The 20,481-nt window shown below is 44.9% G+C and overlaps 1 protein-coding gene across 3 annotated transcripts in view; it reads right to left on the bottom strand.

Annotated features, from left to right (window-relative positions):
* SRGAP3 (SLIT-ROBO Rho GTPase activating protein 3) overlaps positions 1–20,481 on the bottom strand; it is a 247,967-nt gene that overhangs the window by 88,531 nt on the left and 138,955 nt on the right. For all 3 annotated transcript variants that reach the window (XR_009690322.1, XM_061128036.1, XM_061128037.1), the window contains exon 3: positions 16,060–16,222. Coding sequence is in view for 2 of the 3 variants with exons in the window: in XM_061128036.1 (XP_060984019.1) it covers positions 16,060–16,222 (163 nt within the window). In the remaining variant the exon portion in view is untranslated. The remainder of the gene's footprint in view (positions 1–16,059; positions 16,223–20,481) is intronic.

Below are 20,481 nucleotides of genomic sequence, written 5' to 3'. Positions count from 1 at the left end.
CCCCAACATCTGTAAAATCAGGTGGCAGGTGGCAGGTGGCCCCGGCCCTGCCTCTTTTTTTGCCCATGGCTAAGGTCAGTTAAACTTCCCTTAGGACCAGACAACTCTGAAGGGGGTTGGGGAGCTGTCCTGGGCTTAATTATAAGATGCTTAGCAGCTTTCCTGGCCTCTAATCTCTAGATGCCATAAGCACCCTCTACCCCAATCCCAAGATGCAGCAACAGAAATTATCTCCAAACATTGTCAAACGTTCCCTGGGGGACAAAATCACCCTGGGTGGAACCCGCTGCCCAAGGGCTCCAAGTGGCAGCCTCTCTGGCCTACAGATGTGTTTTATTTGGCCATTCAGAGTGTTCAAAAAATCTGACTCTTCCCAGCATTTAAAAATAAAAAATTCTCCTTACATGTCCAGATTTTCAGCTTCTCTTGAAAAACTAAAAGATACAGAGAGTCTGAGCTCCCCAAATTGGAGAACGGGGGACCCTCTGGATGGGTCGTGCTCTCCGGCTGGCCACAGCATCTCCATTCATTTGTCCATTTGAGTTTATGACCCAGAAACCAGTGGGGTCTCCCTGGGGTGGCTGTCTGTATCCTCCTCGTGCTCATCCAGACAGCCATCCCAGAGCTGCCGAATCTGAACCTGTGAGAGGATCTTTACACAAGTGCCCTTCTCATGGCCCCAACTCTGAGAGCTGCCGAAGAGTCTGCTTCCTGAGAATGAACCTCCTGACCCCCCTGTGGACCCCGACACCACTGCCTTTGTAGAATCCCACACCCCTGAACCCATCTTCCTGCTTGCACTACTGTTTCCTGGAGCTCTGTGGCCAGGTCCTCACCTGGCTTCAGTTTGATTTACGCAAGCATTTGTTGAATGGCCGACTAGACACCAGCCTCTACGAGGCACTAAAGACTGAAAGCTGAGTGAGACCTGGCTCCCGTTCCATCAGCCACAGCCAGCATTTCTGGAGTACATTACATCAGTAAACACCGTCCAAAGTCACCTCCATATGTTATCTAATGGAAACCTTTAAGGTGGGTACTATTATACCTACGTGGCAGATGAGGGCTGGCGGCTCAAATGAGTTAAGCAACTTGCCCCAGGCTATACAGCTAGGAAGGGGCAGAGCCAGACTCAGGTTTTGGTTGGTCTAACCCCAAAGCTGGCACTCGTAAGGACTTTCTGTGGCCTGTTTCCCCAGCACCTAGACGAGATGCGGGCACACAGGTGAAGAGAAGCCACAGCAGTGCTGTCATAGAGATGAGTCCAGGCTAGAAGTCCAGGCTGCAAAGGAAGGCACACCCTCTGGACTCCATCTGCCCATCATGTGCACATTCTCACCACTTGTGCAAAAATCTGCATCCCTGGTCCTTGCCCTCACTTGCAGGCAGCTCAAGTTCTCCTTGGCTTGGTACTCCTTGGCCCACCTGCCCTGTTAGGGCTAAGTCAGCCATGCTGATCATCTCTGGCTTCTTCCTCCTTGCTCTGATAACAAAAGATGAGACATGGGTGGGACTGACTGCTGCTTGCCTCGTCATGCCAGACGGCATGGGACCCAGGCTGACCAGGTGCTCTGGCGCCTTGTGTCTGGTGACTGGGTCAGAGATGGAAACATATTTCAGGCTGAGCTGTTGACAATCTTCCCTGAAGTTTTCTAAGAACCATATTCTCAGATCCTCTCTCCTCTGGGGTTGCTAAGCTAGGACATCAGGGGTCTTGGGCTGCCCACCACGAGGCTGGTTGGGGTCTTGACAACAGTATTTGTGTCCTGATCTCGTGATGCTTAGATAAGATCTACCTGTGGACTTTTCCAGCTTATAGAATCTCGTGAATTTCCACCCTGGCTCATGTGAAAGAATACTGATGCATTCTGTGCTTATTTTAGCATAAAGACTCCAAAATGACCATGGGGAGAGAGTTTTCTGAAAACCCTCTACCAAACACCAGTTTTCAAACAGTTTCTGCAAAAGAACCACTTTCCAATCAAGTAGCGTGTAAGCCCCTTAGAGGCTGGGACTCTGGCTTCCCAGAGTGCTGATAACAAAGACTGGCGTAGAAAAGGAGCTCCATAACACCTGTGCATGAGCTAAGCAGAACACAGAAGCAGAAGTACACTGACAGGAAAAGGAGGCCACCTTTCACTCTCACTTTACTGCAAAAAAAAAAAAAAAAACCCACATACATTCACATCAAGATGGCACCAGCTGACCAACATTTTTTGACACAATGGTTCTGGAGTGAAATCAATGTTTTCACCAAAAAAGTCCTGCCATGGATGACTGGATTTGGTTTTCAACGCAGAGCTAATCTCACTTTTAAGAGGAAACCCTCAAAACTGTTACTACAGATCCTAAGATTCATGAATTCTATTTGAAAAGTCCTCTTCAAGGGTACGTCTCTGTCTCTCTCAAGCTGACTCAAATGTGGAGCTGGTCACTCTGAACATTTAGAAAACATTAAAATGCTGAGTTTTAATCACAGGACTCCCTCTCACTTCTTCAGAGGACATCGTTCAAAAAAAACGCTTTAGGAAACTGCAAGGCAGGGACTAAGGTGGAGCCGTCCTCAACTCCAGCCATCTCATCAGGAGCTGAGTCAGCAACATCTGTCTCCCTTTTGTCTTTGCTTGATGTTCTCATGTCCGGTTTCCCCCTATGGGAACATTCCACGGCTTCCCTAGTTCTGGGGTTACAAACAAACAATGGGAAACCAATACACAAACAAAACAAAGTAAAAACCAAAAACTCTGTCTCTTTTCATTCTAATCCACTGCTTTTCGACACTCCAGCTTGTTTTCTCATCAAATAACAAAACTGGAGACCCACAGATGTTCCCTATTTAAATAAATGATATATGTGAGCACTGGCCATCTCCCAGAGAGACTGTGTTTTTCTTTCTAAAGCAAAGGCTTTAAGGGTGTGTCTCGGAGGGATGGAGCGTTTCCAAGTCTGTCCTGGAAGGCTGGCTCATCCCTGAACACGGCCGCTTGGACAGCTGACTGGCTGATTTCTCCGAGCAGTGACCTAGCTTGCTGGTAACTCAGCAGCCAGCGCTCTGGCACGTCCCCACCCCTTGTCTCCCAACATCCTCCTCAGCCTACACTCTGCCCACCTTCTACCTGAACCTCTGTTATCTTTCCCCATCCCCCCACCTTCTTCCTTTCCCTGCTCCTCAACATCTCTCTTCTTTCCTCCCTTTTCCAGACTGATTTCTGACTCCTGTGGCTGCAACTCTAAATGTTGTCACCGACTTGTTTCCACAAGAAACTGGAACATCGGGCTGGGAGGTCGGGCTTCAAGGAAACAGGAGGGCCCTGCACCCATTCATCAAATGCCCTGGACAGAGGTGGGCCCCACTGGTACCTCCCCAGGAGCCCCGGGACAGGCCAAGGCAATAAGTCTGGTGTTATGTCTGTCTAACCCCCTAATTACTCCCACCATCTCTCTGGGACCCTGTTTGTGCGAAAGCCTTCATTTTCAGAAATGCCTAAAATAACAGGTCTGAAGAAGCCCAAGGATACCTTGGAATGGCATGACCAAGTGACCTGATGTGGTCAAGACAGGAATTTCTGAATCGTTCCTAATAATACTAAATATTATTAATAATAAGTTATCATCGTTAGTAACAATGCTTAGTACTATTAGTACCAGCACTATAATACTTATCATTAAGGATAATAACAACAATAATAGCTACTGTTTCTTTGATCTCTTAGCATGTACCAGGCCCTATGATAACTGCGTTACATACAATACCTCACATAAGCCTAATGTCAGCAATTTATGGGATATAACCCCTATTATAACCCCACTTTAAAGATTAGGACACAGAGCCTCAGGGAGGGTGAGGAATTTGCTCAAGATCACAGAGGTAGTAAACGTGATTCTCTCTCAACCATTCCACTCTGTTGCTTCCACTCTGCTGTTGGGAGAAGTATGACTCTACATGCCTTGAGAATTTTTTCCCCAAATATTCCAAAATAATTATAAAACACACATATTCCTCTGCCTTACTGTAAAAAGCATGCTGCTATTTAAGAGGCTCTCCTTTAAGTCACTGTCAGTATGGACAGCACCGTTTAGTAGAATCTCCTGTTTTCCATGACCGAGGCCTGGCCCCAACCACTGGCTTCCGGGCCAAGGCAGGAGGACAGGGCATGGACCACTGGGCTGAGTCTCTGTGAAAACAGAACATACTCAGGAATAGTCTTTCCTGACTATGTCTCAGACTTTCTTTCTTTTTTTTGCAAGGGTGAAGGGACATGAATCTCTCACAGATAAGCATCAAAAGGCTCAGGGGATGGTTGAGGGTCTCTGTGTCTTAAGGAGTGTGACAAACCTGTCTTTCTGAAAAACCCATAGCTACAAAAACCAGAAACCCCTCAGCCTTGCGCTGTTTTCTCCCCCTCTACTTTCTCTTCAAGGTGGATATGGATGTTGTCAGGATTATCTGTTGCATTTAAAACATTACTGATCATTTATTCCTGCTGAATCACTGACCTGAGACGTCTCCCCAACCTCCTTGTCATTTTTTAATCTGATCTTCTACTTTATTTGCATTGTTTGTGTAGAGGATGTAATAGAGGATTGCATTAGCATTTCAAAAATGTCTGTACCCATGTATCCACCCATCAATCCACCACCTTCCCACCCATCCACTCATCCATCCATTCACCCATCCACCCATCTATCCACCCATCTACATCAGCCTCCCTGATCCAGGCCCCTGTTACCTTCCACCACTAACTTGTGCATTAGTGTATATGGGTACCAACTGAGTCCAAAAGCCATCAAATACACCAAATCAGTCATCCTTAAACTCGGCTCTGACCACACCACCCCCTATTCAAGAACCTATCTTAGGTCCTACTTAGAAGTGGAACTGCTGGGATACGGGCTATGTACCTCTTCCTTCTCTGTCACTGGACACTCCCACTCTTCTCCAAAGGGGCGAGTCCAATTTACATGCTTATTAGGAGGACACAAGTGGCTCTGCTGCTTCACATTCTTGCCAGCCCTTGGACTGCTTGACCAATCTAAGAGGAGTCAAACTGTGTTTCATTTTGTTTTATTTTACCTTCTCCTGATTACCAGTAAGTATGAGCATCTTTTCTTATACTTTTAACCATTTAAATTTCCTTTTCTGTGACTCACTCATTTATATCCTTAACCCATGTTCTTACTGGGTTGTTTGCCCTTTTCTGATTTTTTTTGGTAGGAGCTGATTATTATATATTTATATATAATATATATACTATATATAATTTTATATTTTAAATATATTTATATTTTATTAATTATATGCATGCTAAATATCTTTTCCTTTCCTGGTCTGTATCTTCTCTGTATTTATTTGTTGCAGTTGTTATTGTATAGAACATTTAAATAAAATTTATATAATGAAATCTATCATTATTTTCCTTTATGGTGTATGCTTCTTTTGTTCTGTGTTTTATGTTTAAGCAACTTCTCCTACCTCTAAGTTTTAAATAGAACCTTCCACTACATCTTCTTCCAAAAATTTTTAGTTTTATTTTTTACCGTTAGCACTTTAACCCATCTAGAATATATTTTTGCAAACTAAGGTGGAGGTCTAATTTTTTCCCATATGGAAAAAAAAAGTGTGTGTGTGTTTAAACCAGTTGCTAAAAAATGACAAGAAATGGACAGGAAACCAGTGGAATCAGCCCCGTTTTCTAAACAGGCCACCCCCCAGCAGTCTGTAACACACTACGGCCACGCTGTGCTCCCGCGTGGGGGCTTTGTCTCTGAGCACTGGTCTGGCCCACCTGTTAGCTGACCTAGCGCTGCTCTAGCACTAACCGTTGCACTTTCACATAAGAGAAAGTCTTGATATCTGATAAGGCAAATGCACCAACAAATACCAAAAAAATATAACCTACGGGCCTTATTTTCTTTTTATGGGGCAATCAAGTTAAAAATTTAAAGCAAGCAGAATGTTTCAAAGAAAATCTCTGAAAAAAATCGTTGGAACTAAAATATGAATAATTCTGAAAAATTTACAGGGCAAAGAAGAAACTGCAAAATGGAAATTATGAAATATTTATACCTGAATGACAATGAAAATATCACATCAAAATTTCTATGATGCAGATAATTTATAGCACGAATGGCATTAATTTTTAATCATTCTTGTGTTCTAATATATGCATTTTTAAATTACATTATCTAGTTGGCTATGACAGGCATACAGGAGCATTATTAATTTTTGTATATTGATCTTGTAATCAGCCATCTTGCTGAACTCTTTAACAGGAAGTATAGTATTTACTGGTGGTTTTTAGTAAATATTCTTTATCAGGCTAAGGAAGTTTCCATTTAGTCCTAATTTGCTAAGAATTAAGCGGTAAAAAGTTAGAAGCATGCTTTTTAAAAGTCAAGAATGTATTGAAGGGACTTTGAGGGTGGTCCAGTGGTTAAGAATCCGTCTTGCAATGCAGGAGACTCAGGCTTGATCCCTGGTCGGGGAACTAAGATCTCATGCGCTGCAGAGCAACTAAGCCCTCATGCCACAACTAGAGAGTCTGTGTGCCACAACAAAAGATGCAACAAAGATGCTTGCTGCAACAAAGATCCTGCATGCCGCAACTAAGACCCAATGAGCGCTAGGTCGCTTCAGTCCATGGGATTCTCCAGGCTATTTGAATACTGGAGTGGGCTGCCATTTCCTTCTCCAGGGGATCTTTCCACTAAGATCCGATACAGCCAAATAAGCAAATAAATATTTAAAAAGAAACGTATTCAACATCCTGTGATAAACCATAATGGAAAAGAATATGAAAAATAATGCATATATATATATATAAGATATATATAGTTGGTGTATGGCACAAAGCAAGACAATATTATAAAGCAATTATCCTTCAGTTAAAAATAAATTTTTAAAAAAGAAGATATATATAGATATATGTATATGTATAACTGACTTACTTTTCTGTATAGCAGTAATTAATACAACACTATATTAAAAAATAAATTAAAAAATTAAAATAAAAGTTAAGAAGGCCATTTCTCTCCCATTTTCCTCTGTTGTACCTATCGAGGTCTAAAAGGCAAGAAAAGGAAATAAGAGGTTATTTAAGTTAAAAAAAAAAAGACAATAATTTAGAAGTAATCAGTGAATGATTTCCTGAGCATATTTTATTTCTGACCCTTTGTTTAATCTATGTGCCCTGAACGTTTCTTTATCCCATCTCTGAACTTAATTCTCACTGCTTTTTTTCTCAAAGGATTATTTCCCAATAATCATCCTAATAGTAGTTAATATTTAATGACTACTTACTGCGTACCAGGTAGACATTTTTTTTCCAGGTAGACATTTTATATCATCACTTTTTAATCCTTACAATGACCCTAAGAAGGAAGTTTTTAATTAGCTCCATTTTGAAAATGTTGAAACTGTGAGGACTTAGGGATTAGGTTGAGTTCAAGCAGCTGGAAAGTGGCAGAACAGTCCGCACCCCTAACCACTGCACCACACTGCAAGGCTGGCCGACCTGCTCACGATACAGGACCAGACTTTTCTGCCAACGGACCTTTGCTTCGGTCTGGAATCCTCTAACTTTTCCCAAATCTACGCAGGTCTGCTGGGGACACAGTGAGGCGCCCCTCAGAACGCCTTCGGGATGGGGGAACATACTCCCTCAGCTGCGGGGAGTGCTGTCTGCAGACAGCCCACTGTCAGCCCTGTTTGGATCGGCCTCACAAATAGGCCTCTGCCCAAGGCCACGTCTCCCAGGAGCAACATGAAGGTAGAAAGGCCCAGCTTCCTCCCCACAAACCAGGACAAACCGGAAGGACCACCCCAGCCTCAGAGCTCCCCAAGGAGTCATTTGAGGCCTTTGTTGTGACTGCACATTCCCTGAATCCTGCCTCTCTCCCTTTCTTCTGCGAGGGGGTGGACTCCAAGAATACTGTCTAACATATCCCTGCAGTGTAATCCCTGTCTCGGAGTCAGCTTCCCAGGAACCCAAGCTGGCATAAATCTTAAGCCTCACTTTGAGATTCACTACAAATGCTGCATCCCCTGCACAAAACCTTCCCCAAACTGCCCCCAGCCCAGATTAAAAGTCCTCCTTCTTCTGAATACTGGTATCACTCATACATGTCTGTCTTCACTTCCACTGTTCACTCCTTGAGGGAAAGCACTATATCTGACTCATTCTTCTGTCTCCTTTAATGCCTGCCTTTTGCATTCAGCGTGGGCTCTGGGATCAGACAAAGCTGGATTCGAATCCCTTCTTCACCTTTATTGGCATCAGTTTCCTCATCTGTAAAATGGAAGCAATGGCAGCATCTTCCTCTAACACTTTAAGAAGTGAAAGTTTAGCCCAGAGCCCAGCACATAGGAAGCACGGATTGTTTGCTATCTATGATGATTGAGTATCTATTGTGATGAGAGCACTAACGCATGTTTTCTGAGTGAGCTGGGAACTCCTGACAGTGACCAGGTCAGCAGGCTGCACTAGCAGGGCGGTGCTCACAACTCATCTCCCCGGGAGACAGTGGAGACAGCTGAAGGCTCCGAGCCCCTGGCAGTCTGCCCACTTCGCTCTCTGTCCGTGCAGGCCTCAGAGCTGGACCCTCCAGCATGCAAGCCCTCACTCTCTCCTGCAACCCAAAAATTAAAAAAAATTAAATAAATAAACTTGGCTTTGAGTCCAAGGCCATTGGTGCTTTTGATCTTGGTTACAAAGCAAGGCAATTATTAGATACAAAAGCCCTGATTTATTTATGAAATGCGACAGACATCTTCAAGGCGGGAATGAGAAAATTCACTCTAGACCAAGCCCTTATTGCCACACCGTGAATGGCTGCTTTCAAACACAGGGCCCCCAAATGCCCTCTCTTCTCTGCTAAGAGCCTTTCCTCATTAGGGCTTGCTTCAGAACACCACAGCTTCCAACAATCAAACTCACTCCAGGGCTGGGACAAGTAATTAAATTCTGCAGGCATCGCAGCAGAGGATAATGGATGGCTATTGTTAAGGAAGCTGAGGCTGGAAATGAAATGGGCTCCAATGCTCAACCTTAGAAATGGTTGAGGCGGAACGAGAGAGCAAGAAGGACGCAGATGGACCCTCCCCTCTGGTGCACCACAGTGGGGGGTGGAGTCAGGGCTGGACCCGAAGTAGGAAACCTGCATCGGGGACCACTCTGCTCTTACTGGAAAACCAAGAGGTGGAACTAGGTCAATCATTCCCCATGTGTGATCCCCAGGTCAGCAGCAAAAGCAGCACCTGGGAACTCGTTAGAAATGCAGGTTCTCAGGCCTCACGCCCACCTGGTGCTTCAGAAGCTGTGGGCTTAGGGCTCAGCAATCCGCATTTAACAAGCCCTCCAGCTGGTTCTGATGTTAGACTTGAAGAATCACTGGTAGACCCTGTTTCAGTATGAGGCCAGAAACTCAACTGCACAAAGGACCAAGGAGCTATTAAAATAAAGGGGTTGGTGCTGTGCGCCAGACAGAGTGGGGACTCTGGGACAGTGGAGTGAGCGCTCTCTGCCTCAAGGGCCAGCAGCTTCTCAGCTCTGGACAGCCACATGTGGATCTGGGACTGTCAGAGCTGGTTTTTTAAGAGAAATACAAAATTCTGGTTTTTATGTGAAATTCCACAATTTTAAAATATTGGTTGAAGTTTTCTTAACAAAGTGAGGGCCAGCAGATTACACTTGAGAACCAAGTTCAGCTGGGGACCACCATTTTGCAGCCTCTGTTCCAAGATGCCTTGGACCCCCATCGTTGACATTCTGTCCACTGTGCTACTGCCCTTGTCCTAACACTGAACTCCTAACCTCCTTTCCCCACTTGGGAGACTCCTATTCATCCTTCAACACCCAATTCAAGCATCACCTCCACTGCTGAACTCATTCTCAATTCTCTGTTTCACTTTCTATCTTCTCTACTATGGAAGTGGAAAGGAATTAGATGGGGCCAAAGAACTGACATGAAGAAGAAGGTAACACGGAGGAGGACGCCATGGAGAGGTTATAAAACAGCCTTTTTCCACAGAGGAGGAAAGAGGAAACTCCTACAAAAGTGACCATCTTTGCTGTTTGAAAAATCACTTAAATAAGGACACTGATCCCATATGGCCAGAATCTAATAAAATGAAGTTTTAAAAGGGCAAATATAAAGAAACACAAGTACAGAATTCATAGGATAGATTAAAAAACATTTGGTACAAAATCCCCAGGAGATTTGAGCTGAGAGTTCAGAGTGAGTCAACCATGTGATGAGACAATCATGAAAAAAGCAAGTGCCTTCATAGGTTTCATTATTAGAAATAAAGTGTCTAGACAGCCCTGCTCTCTTCCTAGCTGCTCGGAGCTTCCTGTAGAGTTCTGAGTGGTTCTGAGTCTTAATTTCTGTGGGTCAGAGAAGCCCTGAAGTCTGGACCCAAGAAGAGAGAAAATGCAAAGCCAAGTCACAAGGGGTCAACTGAAGGAACCTAGTGTGTTCACCCAGAGGCAGGATGGACCTGGGTATGTGGTCATGATTTCTGTCTTCAACACGGATAGGTTTCCATGTGGGTTGATGTAGGTGGCCCACAGGACCTGTGAGTGAAAACTCTGGAAGATTTTATGTCAACACTGGGAAGAATTTTCTATTGATCTCAGTTGTCCCTGAATGGAATACAAGATAATGAATGCCCCCTCTGCAGGGGCCGAGTAGGGGGAGATCTGGCAGAGAGAGAACAGCTCAGGAAGAAGATAATAAAAGGACTGGAAGAGAAGACCTAGAGGACGTCCATTGCTTTATTTTTCACCCCTCTTGTGAGGAAAAGCACTCAGTTTTTCTTGGGAAACCACCCTCAGCCATTCTCTATCCTCTGCATCTGGGGGAATTGAGTGTACACCCGATTTCAGGAATGTGTTTCCCAGGCCTGGTGGGTCTGCATTGCATCTCGCCAGAACAGGTCCAGCTTCAGGAGCACTCATGCGACCCACACTGGGTCAGTCGGAACCTGGGAGACCCAATTCTGGGAGAAGGGACCTCTCACTTTCTGCTGGACTTGAAGCAGGTAGGATGTAAGCCTGGGGCTGTGGGGGCCCTGCTGTCATCACAGAGAGAGACTGACTATACATCAGCCTTTCTCCCACCCTTCTTAAAACAAAACAAACAAACAAAAGAACTGGAAAACAGAAAACACTGGAGCAGAGTTGCAGAGAGACTAAGTTCTGACAACATCCTTCGTGTCCTTGAAGCCCACATGCCTGAAGCCAGTCTTGGCTCGGAAGAGCAGATAAGCTCCCTTTCCTCCCTCAAGTTAGTGGAAATGGGTTTCTGTTGTTTGCAACCGTAAGAGTCCTGATCGCTATGGTGAACACTAAGATTTCATACAATTCCACTCTGGTGGATCCACTTCTCACACTTAAAGCAATAGCCACCTGCGTGCACAAGTCCATTAGCCCAGAAGAAGCCGAGAATGGCTGTGGAATGGGAGCCGCTGCCTCCAGGCATAATACACTGCACTGCAGAAGGAGGAATGGAGAATCAGGAAAGGGTGAGTTATTGGGTCAAAGAGCATTCTGCACCGCTGAGAAGCTGGCAGGTGGGGCTGCTGCCCCAGGCCCAGGCCCAGGCCCAGGCCCATGAGGGATGCCTGGCCTGGAAGCCACTCCGGCAGAGGCAATGCAGGAAGGTGACTCAGCAGATGGTAAAGGAATTCCATGCCCCCATGTGGCACTGTCTCCATCTCTACTTCCCACGTGAGAAAACTGAGTCACTGAAAGACCTGCTCAGGGTCTCACCGCCAGTGAGAGGCAGTTCTGAGACAGACCCCAAAGCCCAGGGGTGGTGCCTCCTGCAGATGATGACAGCTGGCCCTTCTCGGGCTTTACCTTCTCATCTGTAAAATGGGCTGAGTGATGATCCTGTTCCCCAGTTTGACCAGGGACCAGCCTCTGCAGAGCTGTTCTCATGTAAAGATGCAGGCCTCGATGCTGAGATCATCCATAACTGAGAGGATACACGGGGCCACACTGCTAAATCAGCCTGTCAGGTTCATCCCCAGCTCTCTCCTGGCCCAGAGGGGCCGGGTCATTTCCTTTGTTCTACAGGCACAGGCCTGGTAACAAGGCAGCCAGGAGCTCAGCTGTAGACATTTCTTCATTATTTTCCACCCTGTTAACCTCCATCACAAGTGAGGCTGCTGTCAGCCTAAATGAGAGCTGAAAAGATTTATCTCACTTGTCCAGGGCTCAGCTCAGGAAAAGACCCTCCATTTCCTAAAGGCCCTAATGACCTTTCTCTGTGAGTCCTTCTCACCCAGGAAAAAAGATGTGGTGGTGGTGGCTGCAGGCGGGGGCCTGTGACGGGACCAAGTAGTCTGAATCACTTCTGTGTGGCTTTGCAAAGCGCTATGTGAATGTTTATTATTATCCTGTATTTACCTTCCTAATTATGTTTGCTTATGCAAATATTAAAGTTAGATTACACTTCAAAGAAATAGAATAAAAACAATAGAATGGGAAAGACTAGAGATCTCTTCAAGAAACTTGCAGGATATCAAAGGAACATTTCACGCAAGGGTGGGCACAATAAAGGACAGAAACGGTAAAGACTTAACAGAAGCACATGAGATTAAGAAGAGATGTGAAGAATACACAGAAGAACTCTCCAAAGAAGGTTTTGATGTCCCAGATAACCACAATGGTGTGGTCACTTAGGTAGAACTAGACATCCCGGAGGATGAAGTCAAGTGGATCTTAGGAAGCATCACTATAAACAAAACTAACAGAGCTGACAGAATTTCAGTAGAGCTATTTAAAATCCTAAAAGATGATTCTGTTAAAGTGCTGCACTCGATATGTCAGAAAATTGGGAAAACTCAGCAGTGGCCACAGGACTGGAAAAGGTCAGTTTTCATTCCAATCCCAAAGAAGGGCAGTGCCAAAGAATGTTCAAACTACTGAACAACTGAGCTCATTTCACCTGCTAGTAAGGTTTGCTCAAAATCCTTCAAGCTAGACTTCAGCAGTACGTGAACCGAGAACATTGAGATGTACAAGTTGGTTTTAGAAAAGGCAGAGGAGCCAGAGATCAAATTGCCAACATTTGCTGGATGATGGAGAAAGCAAGAAAATTCCAGAAAAATATCTATTCCTGCTTCATTGACTACACTAAAGCCTTTGACTGCGTGGATCACAACAAACTGTGGAAAATTCTTAAACAGATGGGACTACCAGACCATCTTACCTGCCTCCTGAGAAACCTATGTGCACGTCGAGAAGCAACAGTTAGAACCAGACATGCAATAACGGACTGGTTCAAAATTGGGAAAGGAGTATGTCAAGACTGTATATTGTCACTTTGCTTATTTAACTTCTATGCAAAGTCCATCATGTGAAATGCCAGGCTGGATGAAGCTCAAGCTGGAATCAAGATTGCTGGGAGAAATATCAACAACCTCAGAGATGCAGATAACTCCACTCTAATGGCAGAAAGAGAAGAAGAACTAAAGAACCTCTTGATGAAGGTGAAAGAGAAGAGTGAAAAAGCTGGCTTAAAATTCAACATTCAAAAAACTAAGATCATGGCAACTAGTCCCATCCCTTCATGGCAAATAGAAGGGGAAAAAGTAGAAGCAATGGCAGACTTTATTTTCTCAGACTCCAAAATTGCTGCAGATGGTGACTGCAGCCATGAAATTAAAAGACCCTTGCTCCTTGGAAGGTAAACTATGACAAACCTGGAGAGCATATTAAAAAGCAGAGACATTACTTTGCTGACAAAGGCCCATCTAGTCAAAGCTATGGTTTTTCCAGTAGTCATGTATGGATGTGAGAGCTGGACAATAAAAAAAAGCTGAACGCCAAAGAATTGATGCTTCTGAACTGTGGTGTTGGAGAAGACTCTTGAGAATCCCTTGTACTACAAGGAGATCCAATCAGTCAATCCTAAAGGAAATCAATGCTGAATATTCACTGGAAGGACTGATGCTGATCCTGAAGCTCCAATACTTTGGCTACCTGATACGAAGAGCTGATTCATTGGAAAAGACCCTGTTGCTGGGAAAGATTGAAGGCAAAGAGAGAAGAGGGCGGCTGAGGATGAGATGGTCGGATAGCATCACCGACTTCATGGACATTAATTTGAACAAACTCCAGGAGATGGTGAAGAACAGGGAAGACTGGCATGCTGCAGTCCATGGGATCGCAAAGAGTCGGACACAACAACAACACTTCATAAACACAGCCCCAGGAAGAAATCAGAGCATATTGTGCAGCAGGAGGGAATTAGCTTGCAGTTACAATTTTGCCATAGAAGACATCCTCAAAGTGGACAATCCACATACAGACCAGGGAGAGATGACTGTATTTCAAACCAACTCGGCATCTTCCCTCTGTGTGTCTGGCAATCCCTGGTCACCTCTTCCCTAAACTGGCACCAGGCAAGAACGGATGAGCTGTGTCATTTTAATAGTAATAGTCTCCTACACGAGCATAATAACAGCCAGCTCCCTGAGCATTTATCCAGTGCCAGGCTCTGCTTTCCATGTTTTACAGGGACTAACAACTCTCCTAACCCAAGCAACTGCCCTGTGGGTATTTCTATCCCCATTTCACAAATAAGGAAACTGAGGCTCAGAGAGTTTAAGTAACAAACCCAAAGACATACAGCTAATAAAAGATGCAGCCAGGAATATGAACCCTGAGATTTAAGAATTCTGGACCCAAGACAACACCCTGAACTGCTTCCCAGTAACAGCCCCCTCCTTCACATGCACCACTTCATTTAACCCTCACACTGCCCTTGGGAAGTAGATGATCTTAACCTCATTTGATAGACAAACAAATGAGCAAACTTTGATCTTAAAATTCCTGTTACAGAATTGATCTTAAGAAAACAGCAGTAGCCCATCAAATGATGAATGAATAAGAAACTTGTGGTGTGTGTATATATATATATATATATATATATATATATATTATTCAGCCATAAAAATGATGAAATTCTGCTATTTGGAACAACGTGGATGAACCTAGAGAATATTATGCTTAATGAAATAAATCAGAAAAGACAAATACTCTATTATGTCATTTATATGTGGAATCCGAAAAAATAATACAAACAAATGTATATGCAAAAAAGAAACAGACTCACAGATACAGAAAACAAATAACCGGTTGCCAAAAGGAAGAGGAGCAAATAAGAGGTATGAGGTTAAGAGGTACAAACTACAGTGAATGAAATAAATAAAAAATAAGGATATACTGTATAGTGCAGGAAAATATAAACATTACCTTGTAATAACTTTTAATGGAGTACAATCTGTAAAAATACTTTGTCACTATACTATATACCTAAAATTAATATAATTTAAATAAACTATACATACATTTAAAAAAAAGTAGCAGTGAATATGACAAAGGTGTATATAGAAGAAGCTCACAGCAGCAATATTTAAAATAATATGGAAATCACTTAAGTGTTCAACAATAAACGATCGGTTAAATAAACTAGGGTATATCTATATGATGAAATACTATGTAATTTTTCAAAATGTTGTGGAACTATATTCATTGATATGGAAAATTTTTATAATCCAGTGTTATCCAACTTGTTAGGTAACATAGGCAGAGAGTAAACTCATATGCAGTCTGACCTCATTTGGGAAAAGTACACACATATTCTACAAAATGTATAAACATAAGCACTCATAGAAAATGTATTTACATATGTACAACCACTTGGACAATCAAAGTGATTATTGCTGAGAGATAACATTTCAGATGATGTTATTTTCTATGTGTGAGCTCATCTCTATTTTTCCAAATTTCCTAGAAAGAATGTATACAACGTACTTAACCACACAAAGGTTTTTATTTTTGTGGTGGTGGTGGTTGCTGAAGTGGCTGAGACCCCAGCCACATCCAGGACTCAAACTCCTAGCCTGGAGGCCCAAGTCCAATCCTCAGCCTCTGGTCCCCTTCAACACCCCTGCCCCTTGGTCCCATGTTCCTGGACCACACCGCACCGTTTGGCAGTCTCACCAGGGCCAGCCTGGGGCAGAAACCAGGTGGCCCGAGTACCCACCTTTTTGAAGAGTCTGATGACATCCTCGCTGATCTGGGAGAGGCGGACAATGACATTGTTCATGAAGATGTCGTTGAGGGTGGCATGGTCTCTGCTCTCCCGCCTGGTCTGGTGCAGGACTAGATACCAACAGTTCACGGGCGAGAGGAGATACTGGTCTTTCCTATAGAAACCAAGACAGCTCATTGGGATTGCCATCCACAAATGTTCTATGTTGTCACCCACCGCAGCTCTTTTGACCTTAGTGGGGCCCTTTCAAATTTGTTTTCCTGTAACACATTTAACAGCGACAGAGACCATGAGGGCTGAAGCAGTCCTCCCAAGGTCACAGAGCAGTGCTGGGGCCACTTTGCATCAGTGTTTCCTTAGGAAATGAAATATTTCTGTCTTCTCTGTGCTTTACCAAAGACCCCTCTGTTAGCCTCAGTAAAGTGTGTATATACCCTGGTGTCCAGGAAGAGTGAAGGACAATTAGAAACCAGTGTCAGACCAATAACCCCATGTTGCCCCACAGGGCAACAGGGCTGTGTTCTTGACCTATAACCCTTACTCCACTTTCCTAGGTGGGAAGGTGATGTTGAGGCAGAGGCTCATTCATCACCGTAGGGTGCCTGGCCCAAGGTCTGATCCCCCAGGCCTGCCTGGCTCCCCCTGGGGGCTGGCCAGGGTTCTCTCAGGAAACGCAGCCTCCTATCAGCACTTTTGAGGAGGGGAATTCGGCTGACTCCCAGTAGGACCATATCATCCTCCCAAAGTCAAGTGGAAGTAAGGGAGAGGGGAGCCCTGAGGGCCTCTGGGCAGCTGTGACTGACCCCACTTACTCCACCCAAACCCTGGGCTTGGGAAAGATAGGTGAGCAGAGGCCAGTTGACTTTTCTATCACCAAATGGGCTAAAAATCTGTTCAGGAAACAGGAATCGGGGAGAAGGGAATTTGGGTTTTTTTTTTTTTCTGTTGGGTTTTTTTGTTGTTGTAGGCTAATTACTTTACAATATTGTAGTGGTCTTTGCCATACATTGACATGAATCAGCCATGGATTCACATGTGTCCCCCATCCTGACCCCCCTCCCACCTCCCTCCCCACCCCATCCCTCTGGGTCTTCCCAGTGCACCAGCCCTGAGCACTTGTCTCATGCATCCAACCTGGACTGGTGATCTGTTTCACACTTGATAATATACATGTTTCGATGCTGTTCTCTCAGATCATCCCACCCTCGCCTTCTCCCATAGAGTCCAAAAGTCTGCTCTATACATCTGTGCCTCTTTTTCTGTTTTGCATATAGGGTTATTGTTACCATCTTTCTAAATTCCATATATATGCGTTAGTATACTGTACTGGTCTTTATCTTTCTGGCTTACTTCACTCTGTATAATGGGCTCCAGTTTTATCCATCTCATTAGAACTGATTCAAATGTATTCTTTTTGATGGCTGAGTAATATTCCATGGTGTATATGTACCACAGCTTTCTTATCCATTCATCTGCTGATGGGCATCTAGGTTGCTTCCATGTCCTGGCTATTATAAACAGTGCTGTGATTAACATTGGGGTACACGTGTCTCTTTCAGTTCTGGTTTCCTCGGTGTGTATGCCCAGAAGTGGGATTGCTGGGTCATATGGCAGTTCTATTTCCAGTTTTTTAAGAAATCTCCACACTGTTTTCCATAGCGGCTGTACTAGTTTGCATTCCCACCAACAGTGTAAGAGGGTTCCCTTTTCTCCATACCCTCTCCAGCATTTGTTGCTTGTAGACTTTTGGGTAGCAGCCATTCTGACTGGCGTGTAATGGTACCTCATTGTGGTTTTGATTTGCATTTCTCTGATAATGAGTGATGCCGAGCATCTTTTCATGTGTTTGTTGGGAATTTGGTTTAGACAGAGGATGGATAGGTTAGAAACCTCTAAAAGAAAGAAAGGAGATATTATGCTATAAGATAAATGAAGTGGCTTCTCCTTTGCTTTTAGTCTACAGAAAAAGCCAGAACACTGAAATCCAATAGCCCAGCCTCCTATCCTCCCAATCTCTCAGCATTTGCTCTATGTCAGGTCTCATGTCTCAGGTCTCAGGTCTCAGGTCTCAGTTAAGGCAAAAGGATTACAGTGGAAGGTGCTGAACGTTATGATAGAGACGTGCAGAGCATCCATCCTGCGTGAGAAGTTGGAGAAGATGCGGAGTTCCGCCTACATCCCCGTCACATTATCCCCTGTGCTTTCCTGCCAACTTCTCCCCACTGGGGACTTCCTGCACTCTGCGCATCCGGAGTGCATGAGCCCCACTTATCTCCCTGTCTCTGGGTCTCAGCCTAAATGACACCCTCTGGAGAGCATGCCTCAGACCTCACTCTAGGGCAGGAGTTCTCAGAGGTGGAGCCCAGCCCAGACGTATCAGCTCCACTTGGAAATTTGTTGTAAATGCAAATTCTCGGGGCTACCCTAGACCAATAAGAAGTCTTGGCACTGAGCCCAGCATCTGTGTTTTGACCAGCCCTCCATGGGACTGTGAAGCATACTCAGGATTGAGGATTTCTGCCCTAAGAAGCTTCCACTCCCCACCCATTGCCCTACTTGAAGTCCTTTGAGAGCAGGAAGTGTTTCTCTCTTAGTTACGATAATCAGTGCCCAGCAACATGCCTGACACATAGCATATGCTGTGGAAGAGAAACCCAACAAGAAGGTCACATTTGTGCTGGGTCCTGAAGCATAGGTAGGAGCTTTCCAGAGAGGCACAGAGAGTTGGAATTGCAGGCAGAGGGACCTGTGGATATGAAAAAGTAGCTCCGCAGAGCTAGGAGCAGAAGAGCAGAGCTAAATCCTGAGTGTGTTAGGGGAGGGCATAAGGATGGGGAGATCGGTTAAAGGCTTGACTGTGGGGAGCTGAATGCTGGCCTAACGAGTTGGGGTTTTATCATCTAGGCCATATGGTTCTCAACCCGGGTTGCACACTAAAATCGCCTGGGAAGCTTTTTAAAAACACCAAGATCCAGGCCCCTTCCAAGACCAATTAAGTCAGAATCTCTGGGGGATAGAGCCTTGGTATTGGTATTTTTAAAACATTCTCCAGAAGGGTCTAACGTGCACCCAGTGTTAAGGATGCCTGCTGTGGGCAGTGGGGAGTCATGGAAGTTACTTAAGCAGAGGTATGATCTAACCAATGTGTATCTTACAAAGATCACTGAGGGCAGACTGGAGGATGGTGGATGGATGGGTGGGTAGATGGACGGGTGGATGGATGGTTAGACAGACGAGTGCTGGGGTGGATGGGTGTGGACAGAGGCATGGCGCTGGAAGCAGGAGGACCAATCAGGAGGTGACTCTAGTCCAGGAGAAGAGAAATGAAGGCCTGGGTGGTGGCCAGAGAAGGGCAGATTTAAGAGACTCCTCACCAGGAGAGATGAGAATCTTGAAGACTTCCTAGAAATAGAGAGGAGGTGGTGGCTCAGATGGTAAAGAATCTGACTCCCAAGCAGGGAGGTCCAGGTTCAATCCCTGGGTTGGGAAGATTCCCTGGAGAAGGGAATGGCTACCCACTCCAGTATTCTTGGGCTTCCCTCGTAGCTCAGTTGGTAAAGAATCTGCCTGCAGTGCAGGAGACCCAGGTTTGATTCCTGTGTTGGGAAAATCCTCTGGAGAAAGAAATGGCAACCCGCTCCAGTATTCTTGCCTGGGAAATCCCATGGACAGAGGAGCTTGGCAGGCTACAGCCCATGGGGTTACAAGAGTTGGACATGACCTAGCGACCATTACCAGGAAGGGGGAAGTGAACGGTGATTCTGAGGTCTGGATCTCAGGCAACTAGGTGGATGCTGATGACAAGAACCAAGATAAGAACTGCAAGGGGAGACGTGGATTTGGGAAGGAAATAGTTCACATCCTATTTCCACTGCTTCCTAGGTGGTGATGGGAATGGAAAGATTAAAGGTGAGATGAGATAACTGAGGTGTTACCTAAATTACTTCAGGGGCTGAACTCAGCCTGGGGATGCAAGAATTGAACAGCATCAGGGAAACAAAAGTGCAAAATTTATGGAAGTCACACCAGAAGGTGAGTTTCAGGGGGAAGGAAAAAGATCTTGAAAGGGTGCAGAAGTGCTGGGACAGCTTGGAGACCATTAATTAGGTCACCTGGCCAGGATGACTGGATAAGAGAGCAGAAAGGAGCTGCTCTCCTTGGCTCTGGGCAGGAGGCAACACAGCCTCACACAGGATTGCAGGGGTGGCAGAAGGAGCGGAGGCAAGGATAGAATTACCTGGAAGCAACCAAAGACTTGTCAAGCTAACGTAAGAGGCTGCTGGGAAGATGAAGGCCGTGGTTCATTCAGGCTTTCATTCATTCATTGTCTGTCTCTGTGTGGATGTACCAGACAGGCAGGCAAGGGGCTGGGCATGCACCAGTGGCCGCAGCAAGCAAGACTCTGCTTATACA

This window comes from Dama dama, chromosome 24 (genome assembly GCF_033118175.1).
Source record: "Dama dama isolate Ldn47 chromosome 24, ASM3311817v1, whole genome shotgun sequence".
In the NCBI taxonomy this organism is placed as follows: Eukaryota; Metazoa; Chordata; class Mammalia; order Artiodactyla; family Cervidae; genus Dama; species Dama dama.
The sequence above is the reverse complement of the archived record's forward strand: the minus strand, read 5'-3'. Positions and strand labels throughout refer to the sequence as shown.